Here is a 19,882-nt window from a genome sequence, read left to right as displayed (position 1 = left end):
CTCTAAAATGCCTCCATCTGACAGCATGGGGGTTGCAGATGCCAGGTGCCCTTCCAAGGTGATTCAGAACAAGAGTCCCTGGAGGGCAGGGCAGCCCTCAACCCACCTGGCAGGTTGAGGAAGAAGCTGAGAGCTCGGCTACGTGGCCTTGCTTGGTCTCTCAGAGGTGGAGGAGCCCGGGTGGGTGCTGGGGCTGGAGATTCTGTGCTTCTCCCGACGAGGACTGTGGAGAGCAAGCTGCTGCTGGCTGACCACCACTAAGGGCCTGGGAAAGCGAGCTACCGGTCCTTCCTGAGCACCAGGGTATGACAGGCCTGCGCCAGGCCCTGTGGGGCACACAGAACTTAGGGTGGGTGGGCCTATGAGCCTTGGGTCTCTTTCCCCAAAGCTGTCTCCATTCCTGACCTGGGGAGCCAGACAGCGAGCGCCTCCTCCAGGAAGTCCTTGCTGACTTCCTTTGCCAGATGCCCACCGTCACTGTTCTCCCACGTCCCTCCACTGGGCCTTTTCCAGTGCTGCCTGCTCATCTGTTCCCTGCCCTCAGCTGACCCCTGTACCTTGCACGTAAGATGAACTAGGTAACGATATATCAACTATTGAATGAGTGAGTGAGTGAATGCATGAATGAGTGACTGAATGAGTTCCCAGGCTGCCAGGGGGTGGTTCCCCCAGCGAGGAGGGGGAGGCCTGCAAGGGTTAACCAGGAGTCCGTCTGTGGTCTGAGGTAAGCAGGGAGCGTATTTGTTCAGGTAAATACGGAAGGATTACTTATAATGGGAAATCAGGCCCCGGCCAACTCTTCATCTCATGCCGCCTAACTTCCTCCCAGCACATTCCTGCACTCCGCCCGCGTCCACACTGCCCCGCAGACCCGGTCCCCTGAGCCCACTGCAGCCTCTCTTGTAAGCCCCCCGGCTGGGTCTTGCCACAGTGCCAGCAAGTGGCCCTGAGCTGGGGGCAGGGGGGCTCCCTACGGGGTGCGCAGCCCTGAGACCTCAGAGAGCTGCCCGTCGAGGGTGGCTAGGCCCCCGGCGGCCCACCCGAGTGCCACCTTTGCCCTCAGTCCTGCCGGCCCCTGGTACCGCCGGCACCCCAGATGCCTGGCTGAGACCCAGCAGTGGTCCCAGCTGCCTGCGCCTCCCCCTGGCCCCCAAGGTTGGCGCCGCTGCGGACGACACCTTGGGCACCAGGCAGCTAACGGGTAAGTCTGGTGGGGGGCAGTGCCCGGCCATGGGGGCTTTCCCCTGCCAGCTCTGAGGAGGTGGGTGGTGGAGGGAACTTTCAACGCCGGGTTCCCAAGTGTTGATGACCCTGATCTGGGTCCTTTACCCTCAGAAGCCCCGATCCCTGTGCATGCTGCCTGCCTGGTCTGCCCCCAACCCCAGGCTGACCATAGAGCCCGGTTGAGCCCCCCGGCCTGGGGAGGGCGGCCTGTGATGCCCCACCTCTGTGATGACCCCGTCTGGGCTCCACACTGAGCCCACCCTGCGCAGCCTGAGGGGAGGCGGCTTTGCAGGTGCGGAGCCTCGGCCCCGAGACCAGGCCGGTTCTGCTTGGCTAGTGAAACACAAGCAGCCTTTCTGTGGCTGCCAGCACGGCCGCTGTGCCAGGGGCAGGGTCTCTCAGAGCCTGGTCACGAGTGGGCAGGGCCCTGCTGGAACCTGGAGGCTCTGGGTCAGGGCCAGGGTCTGGGGTTGGAGCAGGGGCTACGGTCCCAGAGCCCAGGGGCTTGGAGGGGTGGGGCGGGCGTGGTGAGCACGGGAACCAGGGGATCTGAGTGATCGCCTTGGGTCCCCGGGGAGGCACAGTGCCTCTGGGCACGTGGGGAGAACAGTGCGGGTGAGGGCAGGGGGACCTGGAGGTGCCCCTTTCTAGGACTTGCCAGGTGCCTCCTGTGGGGAGGGAAGGAACTGCGTGGTGGGGTTGACAATGTGGAGGGCTGAAGGGTTTCAGTGGCTGGAACCTCCCCTGGAGCTGGACAAGGTGTGTGTGCACGCGTGCATGCAGGGTGGGGGCAGTGACCTGAACTAGCCCGGGGCCCCTCTCTTCTGCAGCTGGGCCCACCCAGCAGCCTGCAGCCAGGCCTCAAGCCGGCTATCCCCTGCCTGACAGCCATGGCCTTTCTGCTCCTCTTTAGCCAGGGCTGGGACTTGGCCTCACTTCCTGCCCCTACCTCCCTGATAAACAGCTTCACAGCCACCCCCCAGTAAAGCAACCATCTTCCCAGCTGCTCGGCTGAGTAACAGAGCAAACAGGCGCTGGGGCTGCCCCAGGCCCCAGGTGGCAGGCAGGAGATTACCCATCAGACGGGGTGCCCAGGCCAGGGCTCAGCTCAGCCAGCCAGTCCCTTCACCCCTGATCACTGGGGAGAGGGCCAGAGCCAGGGACTCCCCCCACCCAGCTGCTCAGAGCTCCCCCAAAATTCAGAATTCAGAGTTCCCGGGAGATTGGGGTGTGGAGGAGGTGGTCTCTCATGGGGTCAGGGACCACCTGCCCCTTTGAGAGCCTAATAGGCAGCATGAGGGGCCCAGAGCTGAAAACTCAGCCCCTGCCAGACTCGGTTATTGTGTTACTGATTATAAAACACTTTGGCAGGTGCTGTGTCACTTGGTTGCCATAAGCTTCTGGATTACACAAAACTTCTCTTGTCAACCGAGCCTGAGGAAATAGGGTAGAACTCCGTAGGTGCTCAATCAATGCTCAGAAAGTGTGACCCTGGCAGTGAGTGGAAGAACCAGGAGAGCCCACTTCCTGCTACGGAGGTGGTTGCAGCCATAAAGGGAATAACCCCGGAACAAACCAGAGCACAACTGTGTGCCGACCGACTTGGTGCAGCTTGAATGGAACTGGGCTCAAGGCCCTCTGGCGGAGGGCAAGAAGGGGCCGGTCAGAACCCGCAAGGTGTGACCTCAGGCAAGCCACTCTGACTCCCTGCGCTTGCAGCAGGTTAGATAAGGTGGCCTCCTCTGTGAAAGGAAGCTTCTTGGAAGGAGCAACCTGGAGAGGGGTTTTGAAGGCTGTGTAGGAGTTGGTGGAGGCAGGCTGGCTGGCGGGATTTGCTGCTTTGTGAAGCTTGTGTGCTTTCTCAGTCTGGTCTCCTAGGCTGAGGTCAGGGGAAGTGGGGGCCTCTGGCTTGGGCTCCTCCTAGAGGCCGTGGAGAAGTGAGTGAAGCCAGCAGCTGCCCTGGACCAGGCTAGAGAGCAGGCTGACCTTGGGGCAAGCTCCAGGCCTCTCCCATCACCATTTTCAACTCTCCCCCAGACTCCACCCTTCGGGCCTGCCCCTCCGTCCAGCATCACCACCTGCTTCTTCCTTGGTTCCCCTCACTCTTCACCCTGTTACCTTTCCCTCCCTCTCCTCCAGCCCCATCCCCTCACCTGCCACCTTCCTGAAAGCTCAGCCCATTGTAATTCGCCAGGAATTTCCATCCACCGTCCCCCTCAATCTCCACAACCCCTTTAAGACCTGCTATTAACAGCCCATTCAACAGACATTCAACTGAGTTTCTTGCCCAACTGCTGGAGCTAGGGTTAGGGCTCAAAATAGTGTGGGACCCTCCCCTGCCCCCACCCTGTTCCATGCCCCACCCTGCACCCCCAGCCAAGAGAGTGGCCTGTCAGGTGGAACAACTCTTCCCAAAGCAAACTTTGCACAAGCTGAGTTGCCCTGGGCCCTTCCTGACATTTAATGCCAGGCTCCTTCCCCTGCCTCGTTTGCATGTTCCCAGTACAGGAGATGCCCCCTGCCAGATTCTCCTCTCCCGCTTTTCAGGGCCTCCAGACTCCTCCAGGTCACTCCTCCTAGGCCAGGGCCCGGAGGGGGACTCTGAGGGAGTCACATGGGCCAGAGCCCTTCCTGGGCTGTAGGAAGGGCTGATGAGGTCCTTATGGTCCCGCCAGAATCCAAGGGGCCCTTCCTTTTCGCTCCAGCTCTGGGGTTGAGGAGAGGGTCTGGGGGTGACCGCCTGGGTTAGGGTCCCAGCACCTGGACCTGGTAACAGGGTGGGGCCCAGGTCTCTGCTCTTGCAGCAGCGAGTTGGCCTGAAGGCTGCTGGGACCAGTTCTTCCTGCCTCTGATGTCCAACCCAAGACAGCCTGGCGGGCACGATGGAGGTCATGGGGGTCACAGACTCCAATCAGTGTCTGGACCAGAAGAGCTCTGGGAGCTGACTTACCTCCTGGGAGAACAGAGGAGGAGACTGAGGCCACGGAGACCAGGGGCTGCCCAGGGCCTCAGATATGGTGGAAACAGAGCAGATTATGAATCCCCGTCTCCAGATGCTGGGGCCTCAAGTTCTTTCCAGGCCTCCCACCCCTTTGGAGCAAACTCGAATACAGGGCTGAGCTTGGGGCTGAGGGGGATCCCTGTACCTGCAGGCTTCAGGCATCCATGCCACCCAGACCCCCCCCAATGCAACTTTTGTGGGGCTTGCTCCGCAGGTAGCCTGGGCAAGGCAACAGGGGTGACCCTAGAAGTTGGAAGGTGCCAAGACTTCAGCAGGAAAGAGGGCGGAGCTCAGCCTTGACTCCCAGTCCCTGCCCGGTCACCATGGACACATGCCCCCAGGCACTCACCGCCCCTGCCTGTCAGGTGGGAACAATCCTGGCTGCCCCAGGAGACCGTGGGGGAGCCCAAGCAGTTTATTTATTTGGCCTTCACCTTGTCCCTGGAAGGGCTGGAAGTGGTGTCGGTGAGGCGGGATGGGGGAGGACAGGAAGTGGATGCCTGTGATCCCCCCATGCGGGAACAAATGGGAGGTAGTGCTGGTACATACTCCCGCCTCGGGCTCCTGGCTGCCCACGGGAACGGTGGGCAACACAGAAAGCAAAGTCGCTCTGTGCGACCCCATGGACTGCAACCCACCAGGCTCCTCTCTGTCCACGGGATTCTCCAGGCAAGAACACTGGAGTGGGTGGCCATCTCCTTCTCCAGGGGACCTTCCTGACCCGGGGATTGAACCCAGGTCTCCCGCATTGCAAGCAGACACTTTTACCCTCTGAGCTGACCACAGCTCCTTGATGTCCCTTGACTCTTTTTGTTCCCCGCCCCCATCCTCCTGCTGCTTGGCCCGACCCTGCTCCCAGGCCTCCCTAGGCCTGTGGGCTGGCTCCCCAAGTTAGATCTCCCCAGGTCGACCTTTTGCTCCTGCTGGTTGTTTCCGGCTCATTCCTCTCTTTTATGTTGGCTGCGCTGTGCGGTGTGCGGTATCTTAGTTCCCTGACCAGGGATTGAACCTGTGCCCTCAGCAGTGAAAGCCTGGAACCCTAGCCACTGGATCACCAGAGAAGTCCCTGGATCTAGCTAGTTTGAAGAGCAGTCTTGGAAGGCAGGGGAGCTGCCTTTTCCTGGAAGTGTAGCAGCTGTCCCAGGAGCAGTGAGGGGGGCTGGACGGGGGCAGTGGGCAGGGCGGGAAGGGCCTGTCTAGGGCAGCAGGAAGGCCGAGGCCAGAGGCAGGGAGGCTTCAGACTGCAGCAGGCGGGCCCTGGGCACTGGCCTGGGCAGGCCCGGCTTCTCTCCAAGGTGCTGACCGACTGCCTCGGGTTGAGGGGACAGGCCCACGTGGTCCCTGCCCACTCTGCAGGGCTCCCAGGAGGCGCACTCCTGAAGCCCCCTGATTCAGACCCATTTATGTGGACCCAGAGGCTGGGATGGAGGGAGGGAAGGGCCGATAGTGGGGAAACCAGAGGCGGTCTGCCCCCAGGTGCTGGAGCAAGGAGCCTCTGGGCGGAGTGGCAGGCCTGTCACACCTTGCCCCAGCCCCTCCCCTCTCCTCCCAGGGCCTGCAATCCTGGGCCCTGGGCAGACTAAGGTTGTGTCTCAGGATTGAGGTGAGGGCTCGAGGCATATTTCTGCCCTCCCCCGAACAAGCCCACTGGGTGTAAGATCTGAGCAGGATGAGAGACAGGCTCCACCCTCATGACCTCCCGGGCCTCAGTAAAGACCTCCTGGTGACTCCCCGGGGCTGTCTGAGCATCTTTCTAATGTCCAGGTGGTCCCGAGGGGCAGGAAACAGCTGCTGTAAATCTCTGACTTTGGGTCCCCCTGCCCCCTCTCCCTTCTCTGTCTTCCTGGGGGACCACGAGGTGCGGAGAGAAGGGGCCAAGGTGGTAATCCCTCCGGCTGCAGCCACGTGAGTCTGCCCTGTCTCTGGGTCTTGGCCTCTACCAGCTGTTACCAAACTTCTTTGTCTGGAGTCAGAGCCAGTGCCTCTTGGGCAGGAGGGAACCAGGACATGCTGAGCCCTAATCCAGAAAAGATCAGCTCGAGGTTTTGGGAGCTGGAGGCATCGCTCAGGAGACGGGCAGCCCCTTGAGCCTGGGCTGTTGGGAGGGACCAGGACCTGACAGAGCCCGGATTTGTCGCAGGACCCTAGGGCACAGTGATCCAGGCTGTGCTGTGTGACTACAGATACCTCCCGGCCATTCTCCAAGCCTATTTTCCCAGTGTCCCCGTGTGGAGACCATCACCCACGAATGTACTCACGGCTGAACTGCACAGATGGGGAGAACTGAGAAGTCAGAGGAGGGAGTGGCTGGGGAGGACTTTGGGCTGAACTGTGATGAGAAGGAAGGGGCATTGTGGGCAGAGGACCAGCGAAAACAAGAGAAAATAGAGAAGAAAAGCCGAGTCAGGCCCACAGCTCAGGGTCCAAGGGAGAAACACAGTTCCCATCAGAGCCGGGATATGTGCTTTGCTCTGGACCCTGCCCCTAACCAGTGAATAAATCTGTTTCCCGCTCTGGGCTCTGAGCTCCAATGTTCAGAGGTGGGCACCAGCCCCTGGGATCAGGCAGGGCAGGCGGTGGGGAGCCATGGGAGGTTCTAGAGCCCAGGGCTGCCCAATGAAAGGATGTTGGAGGGAAGCAAGCTTGACTGTGCAGTGGAGTGAGCGGATAGGAGGTGCGAATGGACTTTGGAGGACCAAGCTGGCCAATCAGGAGGTGGGTAGGGCCCTGGGGAGATGGGACCAGCCAGAGCAGGAGACTCCGAGGGCACGTGGTACAAGAGCAGAGGCCACCCATGGCCAGCTGGGGCCCTCGGGCAAGCTGCATGGCCTCTCTGAGCTCTACTGTCCACATCCACAAAACAGGGCTCCTGAGTCCCTGTAGGTAGTAAAAGGGTAACATGTACACATGCCCTGGGCATAGGAGGTACTTGACATGCGTTCTCTGCCCTCCCGGGTTCAGCCCTAGAGCCTGGAGAAGATGCAAGAGTTGCAGGCTGGGCACACCAGCTCCCAGCTCGTTGACCAGAAAACCCAGGTCCCCTGGGCTGGGCTCAGCCTTCCATACTGCGTCCCACCTGCAGGCCATGGGCTCTTTCCTCCCGCCACACAGTTAATCATTAACTTCTTTTTCACCAGGGAGGTGTTGGAGCTGGGACCAAGCCTTGGCTGAGAGCAGGTTCCTTGGCATTTAGGGGCAAGGTGACGGGGGGCTGGAATGTGGGGTGTGGAGGAGAAGGCGGGAGGTCTCTGCTGGTGAAGGATCCTCTGGCCAGGAGCCAGAAGACCTGCCTCTGAGTGGTTCAGTTCCCCACCGCAGTGCAGGGATGAGTGCTCAGGCCCTCTCGGGAAGGGGGCGAAGGCGAGGACTTCCGAAGTTGCTTGACCAATGTGTCAGGGATGTGTCGTCATGTCTTCGCCTGGCCAATGCTGCCCCCTGCCCTAGCCATTCATCCTCACTGACCCCTCGCGCCACTGTGCCCCCGTCCTACCTGTGACCGAGGCCAAGCAAACAGGAGGGCCATGAGGGAGGCAATTTCTCCTGCCTGTTGGAAAAGATTCCGTCTCCCTGGCACACGGCCCAAGGTGTTGGCAGGGACTGTCCTAACGTGGCAGGTCAGGGAGTTCTGGGGACGTGGATGGGGCAGGAGGCAGGCAGGGGGGTGATGAGGGAAGGGTGGGGTTGAGGGGGCTCTCCAGGGGTGGGGCTCCCCGGGGGGTAGGGTGTGGGCACAGGCCGGGGTGGGGACTCAGGGCAGAGCGGGCTGTTGGCTCTGCCTGGGTAAATAATATGGGCCCACAGCACACATGTGTGTTTGCACAGAAGGACTTGAAATGATTCCAGGCCTGCCCTCTGTCCCCCGCAATCCTGGCCCCCCCAACCCTGCCCACCCCACCCCACCCCGACCTTTCCTTCCTTGTCACTTAAAGGAACTTGAAAGGGAGACTTGAAATGAAAGGGAACACCTTTCTTTCTTGCTGGCATTCTCTGTGCCACAGGAAGAGCAGAGCTGCCAAGTCAGGTTGGGCAGGTTGGGTACTGCACGAGGGTGAGGGACAAGGGGGAGCTGAGTTCCACTTGGGCTCCACTCGCCAAGCCACACTACCCAGAGAGGAAAGGGCATTATTTTCTGAGTTGCATGCAGAAGCTGCAGCCCTAGGTATAGCAGCCAGAACCTTCCAGACGGGCCTCTTTCTCTACCCCACCTGCACATTGCAGCTGAGCAGGTCTACAGAGCTTCTAGTGAAACCTCCCCTCATCCTGGCCAGGTGCCTTCAAAGCAGCGGTTCTCAAACTTGAACCCCCATCACAATCAAAGGGCCTGTTGAAACACATTGCTGGGAATTCCCTGGCAATCCAGTGATGAGGACTCTCAACTTCCACTGTAGGGAGTACAGGTTCAATCCCTGGTCAAGGAACTGAGTTTCCACAAGTGTAGAGTGTGTGAAAGCCGCTCAGTCGTGTCCGACTCTTTGCAACCCCATACACTATACAGTCCATGGAATTCTCCAGGCCAGAATATTGGCGTGGGTAGCCTTTCCCTTCTCCAGGGCATCTTCCCAACCCAGGGATTGAACCCAGGTCTCCCTCATTGCAGGAGGATTCTTTACCAGCTGAGCCACAAGGGAAGCCCAAGCTCACGCAAGCGTGAGATGTGGCCAGAAAAAAAAAAAAAGAAAAGAAATGCCTTGCTGGGCCTTCCTCCCTACCCCTGAGCTTCTGATTCAGTAGCTCTGCTGTGGGCCTGAAAATTCGAGTTCCTCATAAGCTCCTAGGTGCTGCTGCTGCTGCTGATCCAGGCACATTTTGAGAACACTGTTCAAAGTATAAATACCCCCAAGAAAGGACACATATGAACTTGCCCTTATCAGGTTTATCTGTGTTACGGGGAGCATGTATTTGTTGGTCATTTCCCACATCTGTCCTGATGTATTCTTGACTCTTAAGCCACGGAAGTATCCCAGGGACCCCCAGTTCTTTGATATACGTACACCTTGCAAGTCCCCTGCTTTACCCAAACCTCCAATATGGAGTCCCAGTGCTGTGCTCCAACGTGGGGCTAGAGAAAAGGGTCTGGGTGGAGGGCAGCAGAGCCTGGAGACCGATGGGAGGGAGGCCTCTAGTTCTTCGTGTGGAGGCCAAGCGGTGCCCCCTGGGTGGCCTTGGTGGGGCCAGGAGGAGTGGGGGTGACTTGCCGAAGGCCTCATTTGTCCCCTTGGGTCTCGGCCTTCTCTCCAGCCCCTGTAGCTGTGGGGAAAGTGGGCTGTTGTAAACTTACACGTGGGCACCTCCCAGCTGGGAGCTGCAAGTTCCTCCAAGGTGTGAGGGGAGAGGAGAGGTCCCCGGGGGCTGGGAGAGGCTGTGGCAGCACCCTTCAGGGCAGGACGAGGCGGGGCAGGTGCCGGGAGCCTGGCCCTGAGTGGGGGTGGCGCCGCGCACACACGTACCTGTGTTGCTGGGGGGCTCCCTCAGCAGCGTTGGGCTGGGAGTTTATCCATACTCCCCACGTGACCCTGTGGGGCTCCCCTGGTGGCCCAGTGGTAAAGAGTCCACCTGCAATGCAGGAGACCCGGGATCAATCTCTGGGTCAAGAATACTCCAGTATTCCTGCCTAGGGAATCCCATGGACAGAGGAGCCTGGCGGGATACAGTCCATGGGGTCACAAAGAGTCAGACACGACTGAGCAACAGAGCTCACAAAACCGGCCTGTGGGAGGGGCAGGGGGCCGCCTACCCGATCTGGGGGGGCTTCGCCCTGCCACGCCCTCACTTGCTCCTTGCTGTCTTCACCTGGCCCCCTGGGAGAGTATGGTGACCTTTTCCCTTCCCTACCCTCCTCAAGGGCAGAATAATCGGAAACAAGCTCTGCTCCAGCAGAAAAGATTAGGAATCTGCCTGCAGCGCAGGAGACCTAAGTTCTATCCCTGGGTCAGGAAGATCCCTGGAGAAGGAAATGGCAACCCACTCCAGTATTCTTGCCTGGAGAATCCCATGGACGGAGGAGCCTGGGGGGCTATAGTCCATGGGGTCACAGGAGGCAGACACGACTTAGCAATCAAACCACCACCAGCACCACAGAAGGAGCTTCCTCGACCGGACAGCAGACTGGGATCTGGGTCGGGGGCCAGCCGCCTTGTCCAGGCCTCAGTTTGCTCATCTGCCAAATGGAACTAATTGTGCCTTCCTTTGTGAGGACCGAATGAGATCAAGCACCTCAGGAGATTGTTTTAAACAGGTTACTTGCGTAAAAATACACTGCTCCCAGCACCCCGGCTTCCCTGGGGAGTGAGGGAGCCGTCTGTTTGCAGCTCTGCACCTCCCCCCGTCTCAGCCACAAGGCCCGTCTGCCCAGCCCCGTCTCAGCTGCCCAGTGACCCGGAAGCCCCGGCTTTCTCCCAGGCCCGGCCGCTGCCCACTGGGCTCCTCATCTCCATAACCAGCTTAGCGGCCCCCACAGGGACAGGGAAGCAACCGGGGCCTGACTCTTTCTCCTCTTCTGTTTCTGTAGACACAGCCGCCAGCCCGAGCAGCATGGGCAGCGCCAGCCCGGGCCTGAGCCCCGGGCCACCCGGCCGCCTCCTACTGCCCCCGGACAGTGCGCTGCGGACAGGCCTGGAGAAGGCGGCTGCGGCGGGGACGGGGCCCGAGCGGCGGGACTGGAGCCCCAGCCCGCCTGCCACCCCTGAGCAGGGCCTGCCCACCTTCTACCTCTCCTACTTTGACATGCTGTACCCCGAGGACAGCAGCTGGGTGGCCAAGGGCCCCGGGGCCAGCACGCGGGTGGAGCCGCCTGACGAGCCCGAGCAGTGCCCGGTCATCGACAGCCAAGCCCCAGGGGGCAGCCTGGACCTGGCCCCGGGCGGGCTGACCCTGGAGGAGCACTCGCTGGAGCAGGTGCAGTCCATGGTGGTGGGCGAGGTGCTCAAGGACATCGAGACGGCCTGCAAGCTGCTCAACATCACGGCAGGTGAGCCCCTCTGCCAGCGGAGGCCACTGGGAGGGGCAAGGGTGCCGCCTGGCGCACCATGGTCACCCCCAGAGATGCTGGTGCTTCTCCACGTGCAGCCAGCCCCTAACACAGCAGCGGCAAGCCTGGGAGCCCAGGTTCTCAGCCTCTCTGCGCCCCGGCCACGCCAGCCTGGTGTCCCCACGTGGCAGGCACCTGGTGAATTAATATGAGCTCTGCACCATCTGGCCTACCTCCTCTCACACATCAGTCCACAGTCCCCCGGCCTGTTCTACTTCAGACTCTCCTGCCTCTTTGCCATCCCCACAACGCTCATGCCTCAGGACCTTTGTACTCGCTAGTTCCTCAACCCAGAGTGCTCTTCCCTCAAATATCTACTTGGCTCACCCCTCACCTCCTTCAGGCCTTGATTCAAATGGCATCATCTCGATGAGGCCTTTCCTGACCCTTCTACTGAAACTGCTGCCCAGACCCCCACCTCTCAGTCCTCCAACCTGCTCTATTTCTCTCGAGGTTCCTACCGTCTGATTTGCAGCATGTTTATCTTGTTCCCCGCCTGTCTCCCTCAATGGAATGTACATGCCCCGAGGACAGGGATTTTCACTAACTCCTGCCTCCCCTGTGGCTCAGCTAAAGAATCTGCCTACCAATTCAGGAGATGCCAGTTCAATCCCTGGGTCGGGAAGATCCCCCAGAGGGCAAGGCAACCCACTCCAGTATGCTTGCTTGGAGAATCCCATCAGAGGAGCCTGGGAAGTTACAGTCCATGGGGTTACAAAGAATTGGACACGAGTGAAGCAACTGAGCACGCACACACACCCCCGGTTCCTGGGATGGTACCTTGGACTTGATAGATGCTCAACACACAATCACTTAATATGCCCTTATCCCTTATATGGGGGATTCAGTGTGGACACAGCAGAAAGGCTCCTCTGTTCATGAAGCTGACGTTACAGTGACGAAACAGATCATAGATAAATGGATCAATGTGTCTCTGGTCCAGTGGGGGTGCAGGCTTGAGGAGGTGAGGCGTGTGTGTGTGTGTGTGTGTGTGTGTGTGTGTGTGTGTCTGCAGGGTCTGGGAGGGTATGGTTGCAGAGCTGATGCTGCCGGTTGAGGGGCTGCTGGGGCCCCGTCCCGACCCGCTTTGCCTCTCCAGCTTTGGGTGTGTCTGAAGTATCTCCTTGGCCTTCGTGCCCTGGCGTCTGAGCCTCCCACACAGGAAAGGTCCTCAGGCCCGACTCCTCCTCCCCAAAGTCATCTGGGCCCAGCCCCTGCCCCACAATAGTCTCAGCAGGGGCCCCCCTTGAGGCAGCCCGTGCTCAGGGCCCCCGCCCCCAGTGGCCCAACGCCGCAGCCAGCCCCCACCTCGGAGGTTTTCCCACGGTGCCTCCGCTCCCGCCCAGGGCTGGGGAGGGCCCTGCCCTGTGAACAATAGGGACAGAAACAAATGGCTTTGACCCTGGGGAGGAAAATGGGTTTATTAGGTGGGGGCAGGTCGGTCTGCAGGTCACCCGCTCAGAGCGTGGCATTCACTTGGAGGCCCCATTGTGTCTGATCCGCAGCTGGGTCCCCGCCCAAGCGCCCTGCTGGGTTCACCCCAGGGCGGCTCCCCAGGAAGACGACTGGAGCTCAGCCAGGGACGCCCCTCTGGGCCTCGGTCCCACGAGCACCCTGCGTTCTGCCCTTCGCCCACTCGTCCGCGGCTGAGCAGCGCCCTGACAGCCAGCCCTTTGTTAGGTGCTGGACGAGGGGAGGGAGCCCCTCAGTGTCTTGGCTTCCTCCTCGTTGGAACACGGTGTGAGGCGGCGGTGGGGCCCATCCCTGGGTGGGTTTTTCTCTGGTCCTTTGAGGGTTTCGGGAGGGCAAGAGGAATCTGGGAAAGAAGCTGGGGTGTCTCTGGTATAGTGTCACTGTCCCCTCCAGGGCTGGGGCTCCCCAAAGGGCCCTTTGGAGGGACTGGGGGGGTCTGGAAGGAGCTGAGGTCCAGGTGAGATGGAGGTGCAGAAGCTCCAGCCCCCCGCCCTTGCCCTGAGCCATGTTTGCTTTTGGGGCCCTGGATCCTTCCCCTTATCCCCTCTCTTCTTGGGTACCCCCCTCCACAGAACCCCTCAAGCCTCTGTCTGGCCTGGAGGCCATTCCAGGAGAGCATAGGTTCCCACGGGGGGCTCCATCAGGGCAGAGGGGGCCCCCGGGGGCAGAGCCTTCAAGCAGACTCCGGGGCTGAAAGAGTGTCTCTTGCTCAGACCCTGTGGACTGGAGCCCTGGCAACGTGCAGAAGTGGCTGCTGTGGACGGAGCACCAGTACCGGCTGCCCCCCGTGGGCAAGGCCTTCCAGGAGCTGGGGGGCAAGGAGCTGTGTGCCATGTCCGAGGAGCAGTTCCGCCAGCGCTCGCCCCTGGGCGGGGACGTGCTGCACGCCCATCTGGACATCTGGAAATCAGGTGGGTGGAGCACCCCCCACCCCACCCCCAGGCTCCAAGCCGGGGACAACAGGGGAGAAGTTAGGCCAGGATGCCTGCCTGTGGGTTATGGGGGAAGCAGCCCCTTGTGCCAACCTGGGTTCCGTTCTGAATCCCTGGCCCCAGTGACCGCTGCCTCCCTGGACCCTGGGTGAGCCCTCCAGCCCCAACCCTCTGCCTACCCTGATCAAGGCCACAGAACCCAGGACAGAACACGCAGCAAGTTAAAAGTATAACTTAGACTGTGAGGACGCAGGACATTGGATACTCCGAAGTCCTCCTTCCCTGTCCTTGTAAAAATGTCGTGTTTGTGTTGTAGTTCATTAAAGCAGAAATAAGGCATAAATGTACAGAATTTTTTTAAAAACAGACTGTTGTGAACCACAGTATACCTTGGGGGTACCCCTCGCTCGTCCCTCCCCTGGCCCCCCCAGTCCCCCTCACTGTGGCCCGTTTCTCGGATGCCTTGCTAAGGGAAGTCTATGCGTATACAAGCAAGAGTAAGTGTGACTTCCACCCTTTCCTAACACAAATAGTGTGAGTATCACGCTGCTCTGTACTGGACAGTGTATCTTGGACCTTGTTCCCCTTCATTGTTTGTACAGCAGACCTATTTTTAATTTTTGTGTGTGTGTGTGTGTGTGTGACTACATGGCTTTCGGGATCTCAGTTCCCCAACCAGGGATTGAACCCAGGCCCTTGGCAGCAAAAGCACAGGGCTCTAACCGCTGGACTGCCAGAGAATTCCCTTTTTTTTTTATTTATTTGTTTTTATTAATTGTTGTTGTTGTTGCCCTGGGTTGTCATTGCTGCCAGTGGGCTTTCTCTAGTCGTGGCGAGTGGGGCTACTCTTCGTTGCAGGGCACGGACTTCTCACTGCTGCAGCTTTTCTTGTTGCAGAGCACGAGCTCGAAGGCACACAGGCTTAGCAGCCCTGATACATGAGCTTAGTTGCCCTGTGGCAAGTGGGAGCTTCCCAAACCAGGGATCAAACCTGTGTCCCGTGCTCCCTGAGTCACGGCCCTGCCCCTTGGGGCCCAGGATGAATGAAGGGACAGGTCCCACTCTCATGGCCCGATCAGAGACCAGTGTCCAGCCCCCAGCCCAGGCCACCTGCCAGGGGCTGGCAAGAACAGTGTGCAGTGCCAGGCTGAGAGCCAGGTGGTAGCGTGGGCAGAAGGCGGCTGCCTCCGCCTCCCACTGCCTTTTCTAGGGAGGGAGGCAGGTAAGAAGCCGGAGAGGTGGAGGGGTACAGGGAGCTGGCAGCTGGAGGGCAGGGAGTATTTTTGTTATGCTGGGTTCTGAGTGGGACACCGTGCAGACCTCATCACCACGCATCCGTGCAAGACCTGTGAGGGGGTGTCCCAGGCCCGTTTCACAGTTGACCAGCAGGGCTCAACATGCACTCTCCTCTCTGAACCAGGGGCCGCACGCAGAAGGCCCCTCTCAGCTGCCAAATCCTAAACTTTCTTCCAGGAAGCAGCTCTGTAAGCAGCTTGTCTCTCAGATTGGCAGGAGGGAGAGAGCCACCGGGCGGGGGTGGGGTGGGGTGGGGTGGGGCTTCTATAACCCCACAGTTCCACCCAAACGCCCTCCTCCTCCCTTGGGGGGGCGTCTCTCTGGGGTTCCAACTTCCCCTCCTTGCCCCGCAGCTGCCTGGATGAAAGAGAGGACGTCCCCGGGGGCAATTCACTTCTGCGGTGAGTTGGGCAGGGCAAGGAGGCAGGCGGCCAGAGCTCCAGGTCTGGGGGGCGACGGGGTGGCGGCCACTGAGGACTGGGGCTCCCCTCTCACCACCACCCCCTGACCGCCCAGCCTCGACCAGCGAGGAGAGCTGGACGGACAGCGAGGTGGACTCGTCCTGCTCCGGGCAGCCCATCCACCTCTGGCAGTTTCTCAAGGAGCTGCTGCTGAAGCCACACAGCTACGGCCGCTTCATCCGGTGGCTCAACAAGGAGAAGGGTGAGTGGTGTTGGGGGCAGGACAGGGAGGCTGTGAGATGGGGGGGAGCTGTGGTCCTGCCAGGCGCTGGGCAGGGGGCTGCAGCCGCCCCCACCTTCGCCTTGAATATCACACACGCACTCTCACTGGACCCTGAACCAGCCCAGGGTCTGTGCAATCTGTGTCCACACCTGGCCCCTGCCAGGCTCTGCCTGCTGAGGGTCCCCAGCGGCCGCATGCCCAGGACACAGCAGGGCCTACAACTCTGCTGAGCATGGGACACAGTCTCCACCCTCAAAACCTCAGAGCTGCACTGAGGAAGCTGGTGGTGTCCCGTGAGAAATACAGAGCAAACCATACAGGCAGTGTTAGATTTTCAAGTAGCCACAGTTTAAAATGCTTAAAAACAGGTACAGTTAATTTTAATAATACGTCTATCTAATCCAATATTATACATTCTTCTAATCTCAACATATAGTTGCTATAAAATTATTAATGAGATGTTTTATTAAGTCTTTCAAATCTGGTGTGTATTTCATGCTTACACTGCATCTCAATTCAGACTGGCTACTTTTCAAGGACTCACAGCCACATGTGGCTAGTGGTGACTGCTCTGGACAGCACAGGGCTGGATGGTGTGCGGGTGTGTGTTTTGGAAAAGGCCCAGAGCCGAGAAACCTGGGTTCTAGTTCCCATTCTGCCGTTAGTAGCTATGAGTACCCCGGACTCCAATCTTCGTATTTGTGAAACAGATTAGATTCAGTCATCCAACAAGCCTTCATTGAGCACTTCCTCTGGTTCCACACTTGCTCAGCCAACATTTATGGAGGATTATAGGGTCCTGGAGCTGTGGGGAGGATTCAGTGACACCCCATCCTCTAGGGACCTACAGTCTTATAGGAAAACCAGCAGTGAAATGAGCTGGTGTGCAGAACGCATCTGGCTGTGATGGGACCAGCTGTACCTGGGTTGAGGAGGACCTCAGAGAGGAGCGACCCTGGGACTGAGTGCAGAGCTCGGGAAGGGAAAGGGCTTAGGAGGGCTGGGGAAGTTCCTACACGAGGTGTGGTGATCCCGTGTGTGTATTTGAGACAGAGTGAGCCGGTCCCCCAGGGAGACCATCCCACGATAGAAGACAGGGAGATCAGGGAACGGAGGGGTGATCTGGGAAGCCTGCCTGGAGAGGGTGTGCTTACCTGGGTTTTGCCAGGTGCTTTAGATGGAGAACTGGGGATATTAGTAATAGCCCCTTCCTCCTGGCTCTGCTCCAAGGACTTTCTATAACCACTCACCAAGACAGTGGTCACCACAAACCCCTCTAACTGACTGGAAAAAGGGGGTCTCAGCTTCTAAAGCTGGAAAACGGCTGAGCCAGGATTCCAACCCAGGTGGGCTTGGTTCCCAATCCACTCTTTCAACCATCTCTTACCAATTCATCCTGCCAGAAATGGCTGTGTGGGCCGAAGCGGCTGAGAATCCCACAGAGGTCTTGCAGGCTGGGAAACTGCGCAGGTGACCTTGTGAAATGAGCCATGTCCACAGCCTGGAGCCCCACAGGGCTTCAGTGTGGGGTGTTTAGGAGCCGGCGCTGGCAAGGGCCAGGCCTTCAAGGCCCCGAGTCACCCACTGCAGGCTCACCCTGAACCCAGGAGGTCTGTGAGTCCACAGTAGCATCCCCCACTTCCAGGGCCCTGTGCTACACCTCCCCACACGTTGATTTAACCCTCAGCACACCCAGGGGAGACAGTCTGTGGCCCCACAGCCTGGCCCGGCCCCGGGGCGACCCCGGCTTCCCTGACTCTGCAAGGCTGATCTGCTGGTCTTGGTCTCTCTCCCTCTTGCTCTGCTGGCTCTCCCTGGGCCCCCCGCTACCCCAGGCATCTTCAAAATCGAGGACTCCGCGCAGGTGGCCCGGCTGTGGGGCATCCGGAAGAACCGCCCCGCCATGAACTACGACAAGCTGAGCCGCTCCATCCGCCAGTATTACAAGAAGGGCATCATCCGCAAGCCCGACATCTCCCAGCGCCTGGTCTACCAGTTCGTGCACCCCATCTGAGCGCCGGGTCCCGGGCCTGAAACATGCCCTTGCCAGACCTCCCTCCTGCCTGCCCTGCTTCGGCCAGACCCAGAGCTGGGAAAGAGGGCAGTCTGTGGCACCCAGAGTTCAAGGTCAGGGAGGGGATGCCCCACTGCTCCCAGAGATGTCAGTGAGCTCTCTGGGAAGAGAGCCCCAGGGTCGGAGGGTGCTTCCCCCTTGGGCCTGACTGCTCCACGGCCAGTCCACTGGAGGATGGAGGGAGGTAGGGCTGTCCTCGGTGTTCATGGCTCCCCAGGGAAGGGCCCCCGCTCCGTTGCAGCCTCTGACCCCAGATGTTCCGGAGCAGAGCCGACAGAATGGCAGTGACTTGGCCAAGGCCACTTGCCCTCCAGTGCCCTCTGTTGCCCGTCCAGCACTGCGCCTGGCATGGTGCCAGGAGACATCTGGACCCCCGAGTTGGGAAGCCAGGGGTGCCCTGGGGACGGATAATAAAGAACCTAGGGAACTGATGTGGTCCCAGTGTCTGCAGTGAGTGTGAAGCACAGCCCGGAGGCCATCCATACTCAAGTTGTTGTGGTCACAGGGACCTGGGGTGGTCAAGGGAGGCTTCCTGGAGGAGACGGCATTGAGCTGAGCCTAACAGGAAAGGGACAGCTGATGGGTAGAAGCAGTGGGAGAAAGGCAGTGAGTCCTCAAGGCCCACGAGGGGCTGGAGGGGCCCTCGTCTCCCCTGGCCTGGTGTGGGCTGGAAGGGGGTGCTGGAAAGGGGAGCTGGAAGCGGGGTGGGCTGGAGCTGAGGAGGGTCTCCCACAGGACTGGAGAGGTGGTGGCATCCTTCTGTCCTCATGCTCTGTCGGGGGTCAGGACTTCCCCCCGGAGGGGCTGAGGGCTGCCCTTCCTGCGAGGGGACCCACAGCCTGGCTGCTGCTGGGCCAACCTGGGGGCTCTGGGATGGGCAGCCGTGCTGTGGGAGAGCGGGGCCTTCAGCCCTCCTCTTGGGACGCCGGCCCTGCAGTGAACAGGGGAAGAGAGACTGGCTTGTGGGCAGTTCCTCTCTCGAGGCCTCAGTGGTACTGAAGCTGTGAGCCCTGTGAGTGGGGTGTCAGAGGCCAGAGCCCATGATGGGAGGGGGCGGGTCTGAGTGTTTGTTTGTGAGCTGGGGGGGAGATGGGACCCTTTCTCCTGGGCAAAGGCACTCAGCTTCCTCACACCCCGCCTCACGTTTATTCATCCAGCTCAGGTGTCCTGAGGGCTGACCAGGTGCTTCGACGGCTTTTTTGCCATTTGTTGTCATTCAGCTGCTCAGTTGTGTCTGACTCTTTGCCACCCCATGGAATGCAGCACGCCAGGCTTCTCTGACCTCCACCATCTCCCAGAATTGGTTCAAACTCATGTCCATTGAGTTGGTGATGCCATCTAGCCATCTCATCCTCTGTCATCCCCTTCTCCTCCTGCCTTCAATCTTTCCCAGCATCAGGGTCTTTTCCAATGAGTCAGCTTTTCACATCAAGTGGCCAAAGTAGTGGAGCTTCGACTTCAGCATCAGTCCTTTCAGTGAATGTTCAGGGCTGATTTCCTTTAGGATGGACTGGTTGGATCTCCTTGCAATCCAAGGGACGCTCAACAGAAACTGTGAGGTTACCCCCACCCGCAACTTTGCAGCTGAGGAACTGAGGCTCAGAGCAGTTAAGCGCTCGCTCCCAGTCACACGGCTGATCAGCGGCAGAACCCGGACCGAGCCCACAAGGACAGGGCTCTCTCCACCCCTCCTTGCCTCCCGCTCCTGCCCTCGCCTCTGTAAGGCTCAGCTTCCCGGGAGTCGGGATGGGGAGCCAGCCAGCGGCGCCTCTACCACTGAGGGTTAAACGCTGCCTGTGCTGCACCTTGTGCCCTCAGCAATTTTATTGTCTCCAGAAGAACGTTTACTCCTGGCAGTGAGCAAACAGCACCTTGGCATGTCAGCTGGGACTGCACCTGAGGAGGCGGGGTAGGGGGCCTGCCCCAGGCCGGTGCCTCGCTGGGCCCCTGCTGTCTGCCCACCCCTGGGGAGGGGGCGGGCTGGGACCCCAGCCAGAACCCAGCTCAGCTTTGCTGAACTGGTTTTGTCTCCAGCCTTCCCCCGCCCCCCACCCCCACCGGAGTCCCTCGAGCCACCTGCTCTCAGGTCCCTAGCAGGCACTGGAGCGCCTCCGATCGCAGGCTGGGGCTGGAGGGAAGGGGGGAAGGGGATCAGGGCGAGGAGTGGGGAG

The 19,882-nt window shown here is 59.8% G+C and overlaps 1 protein-coding gene across 2 annotated transcripts; it reads left to right on the top strand.

Annotated features, from left to right (window-relative positions):
* Positions 1 to 764: 764 nt before the first annotated feature.
* Positions 765 to 18,142, top strand: SPDEF (SAM pointed domain containing ETS transcription factor). Of its 2 annotated transcripts, XM_027524974.1 has the most exons (6): positions 765 to 1,201; positions 10,734 to 11,192; positions 13,439 to 13,636; positions 15,307 to 15,354; positions 15,470 to 15,616; positions 17,473 to 18,142. In XM_027524974.1, exons 2-6 carry the CDS (start codon positions 10,757 to 10,759, stop codon positions 17,649 to 17,651), a joined length of 1,008 nt encoding a protein of 335 aa, XP_027380775.1. In that variant the 5' UTR covers positions 765 to 1,201; positions 10,734 to 10,756; the 3' UTR covers positions 17,652 to 18,142. The 2 variants fall into 2 exon arrangements, with proteins under 2 accessions (XP_027380775.1, XP_027380776.1); XM_027524975.1 differs by lacking the exon at positions 15,307 to 15,354.
* Positions 18,143 to 19,882: the final 1,740 nt, after the last annotated feature.

This window comes from Bos indicus x Bos taurus, chromosome 23, assembly GCF_003369695.1.
Source record: "Bos indicus x Bos taurus breed Angus x Brahman F1 hybrid chromosome 23, Bos_hybrid_MaternalHap_v2.0, whole genome shotgun sequence".
NCBI classification, from domain to species: Eukaryota; Metazoa; Chordata; class Mammalia; order Artiodactyla; family Bovidae; genus Bos; species Bos indicus x Bos taurus.
The sequence above is the reverse complement of the archived record's forward strand: the minus strand, read 5'-3'. Positions and strand labels throughout refer to the sequence as shown.

Coding starts and splice junctions, on each gene's coding strand:
- SPDEF (XM_027524974.1), top strand. CDS start 10,757: ATGGGCAGCGCCAGCCCGGGCCTGAGCCCCGGGCCACCCGGCCGCCTC. Junction 11,193..13,438: donor GCTGCTCAACATCACGGCAG/GTGAGCCCCTCT, acceptor TCTCTTGCTCAG/ACCCTGTGGACTGGAGCCCT. Junction 15,617..17,472: donor GTGGCTCAACAAGGAGAAGG/GTGAGTGGTGTT, acceptor CCGCTACCCCAG/GCATCTTCAAAATCGAGGAC.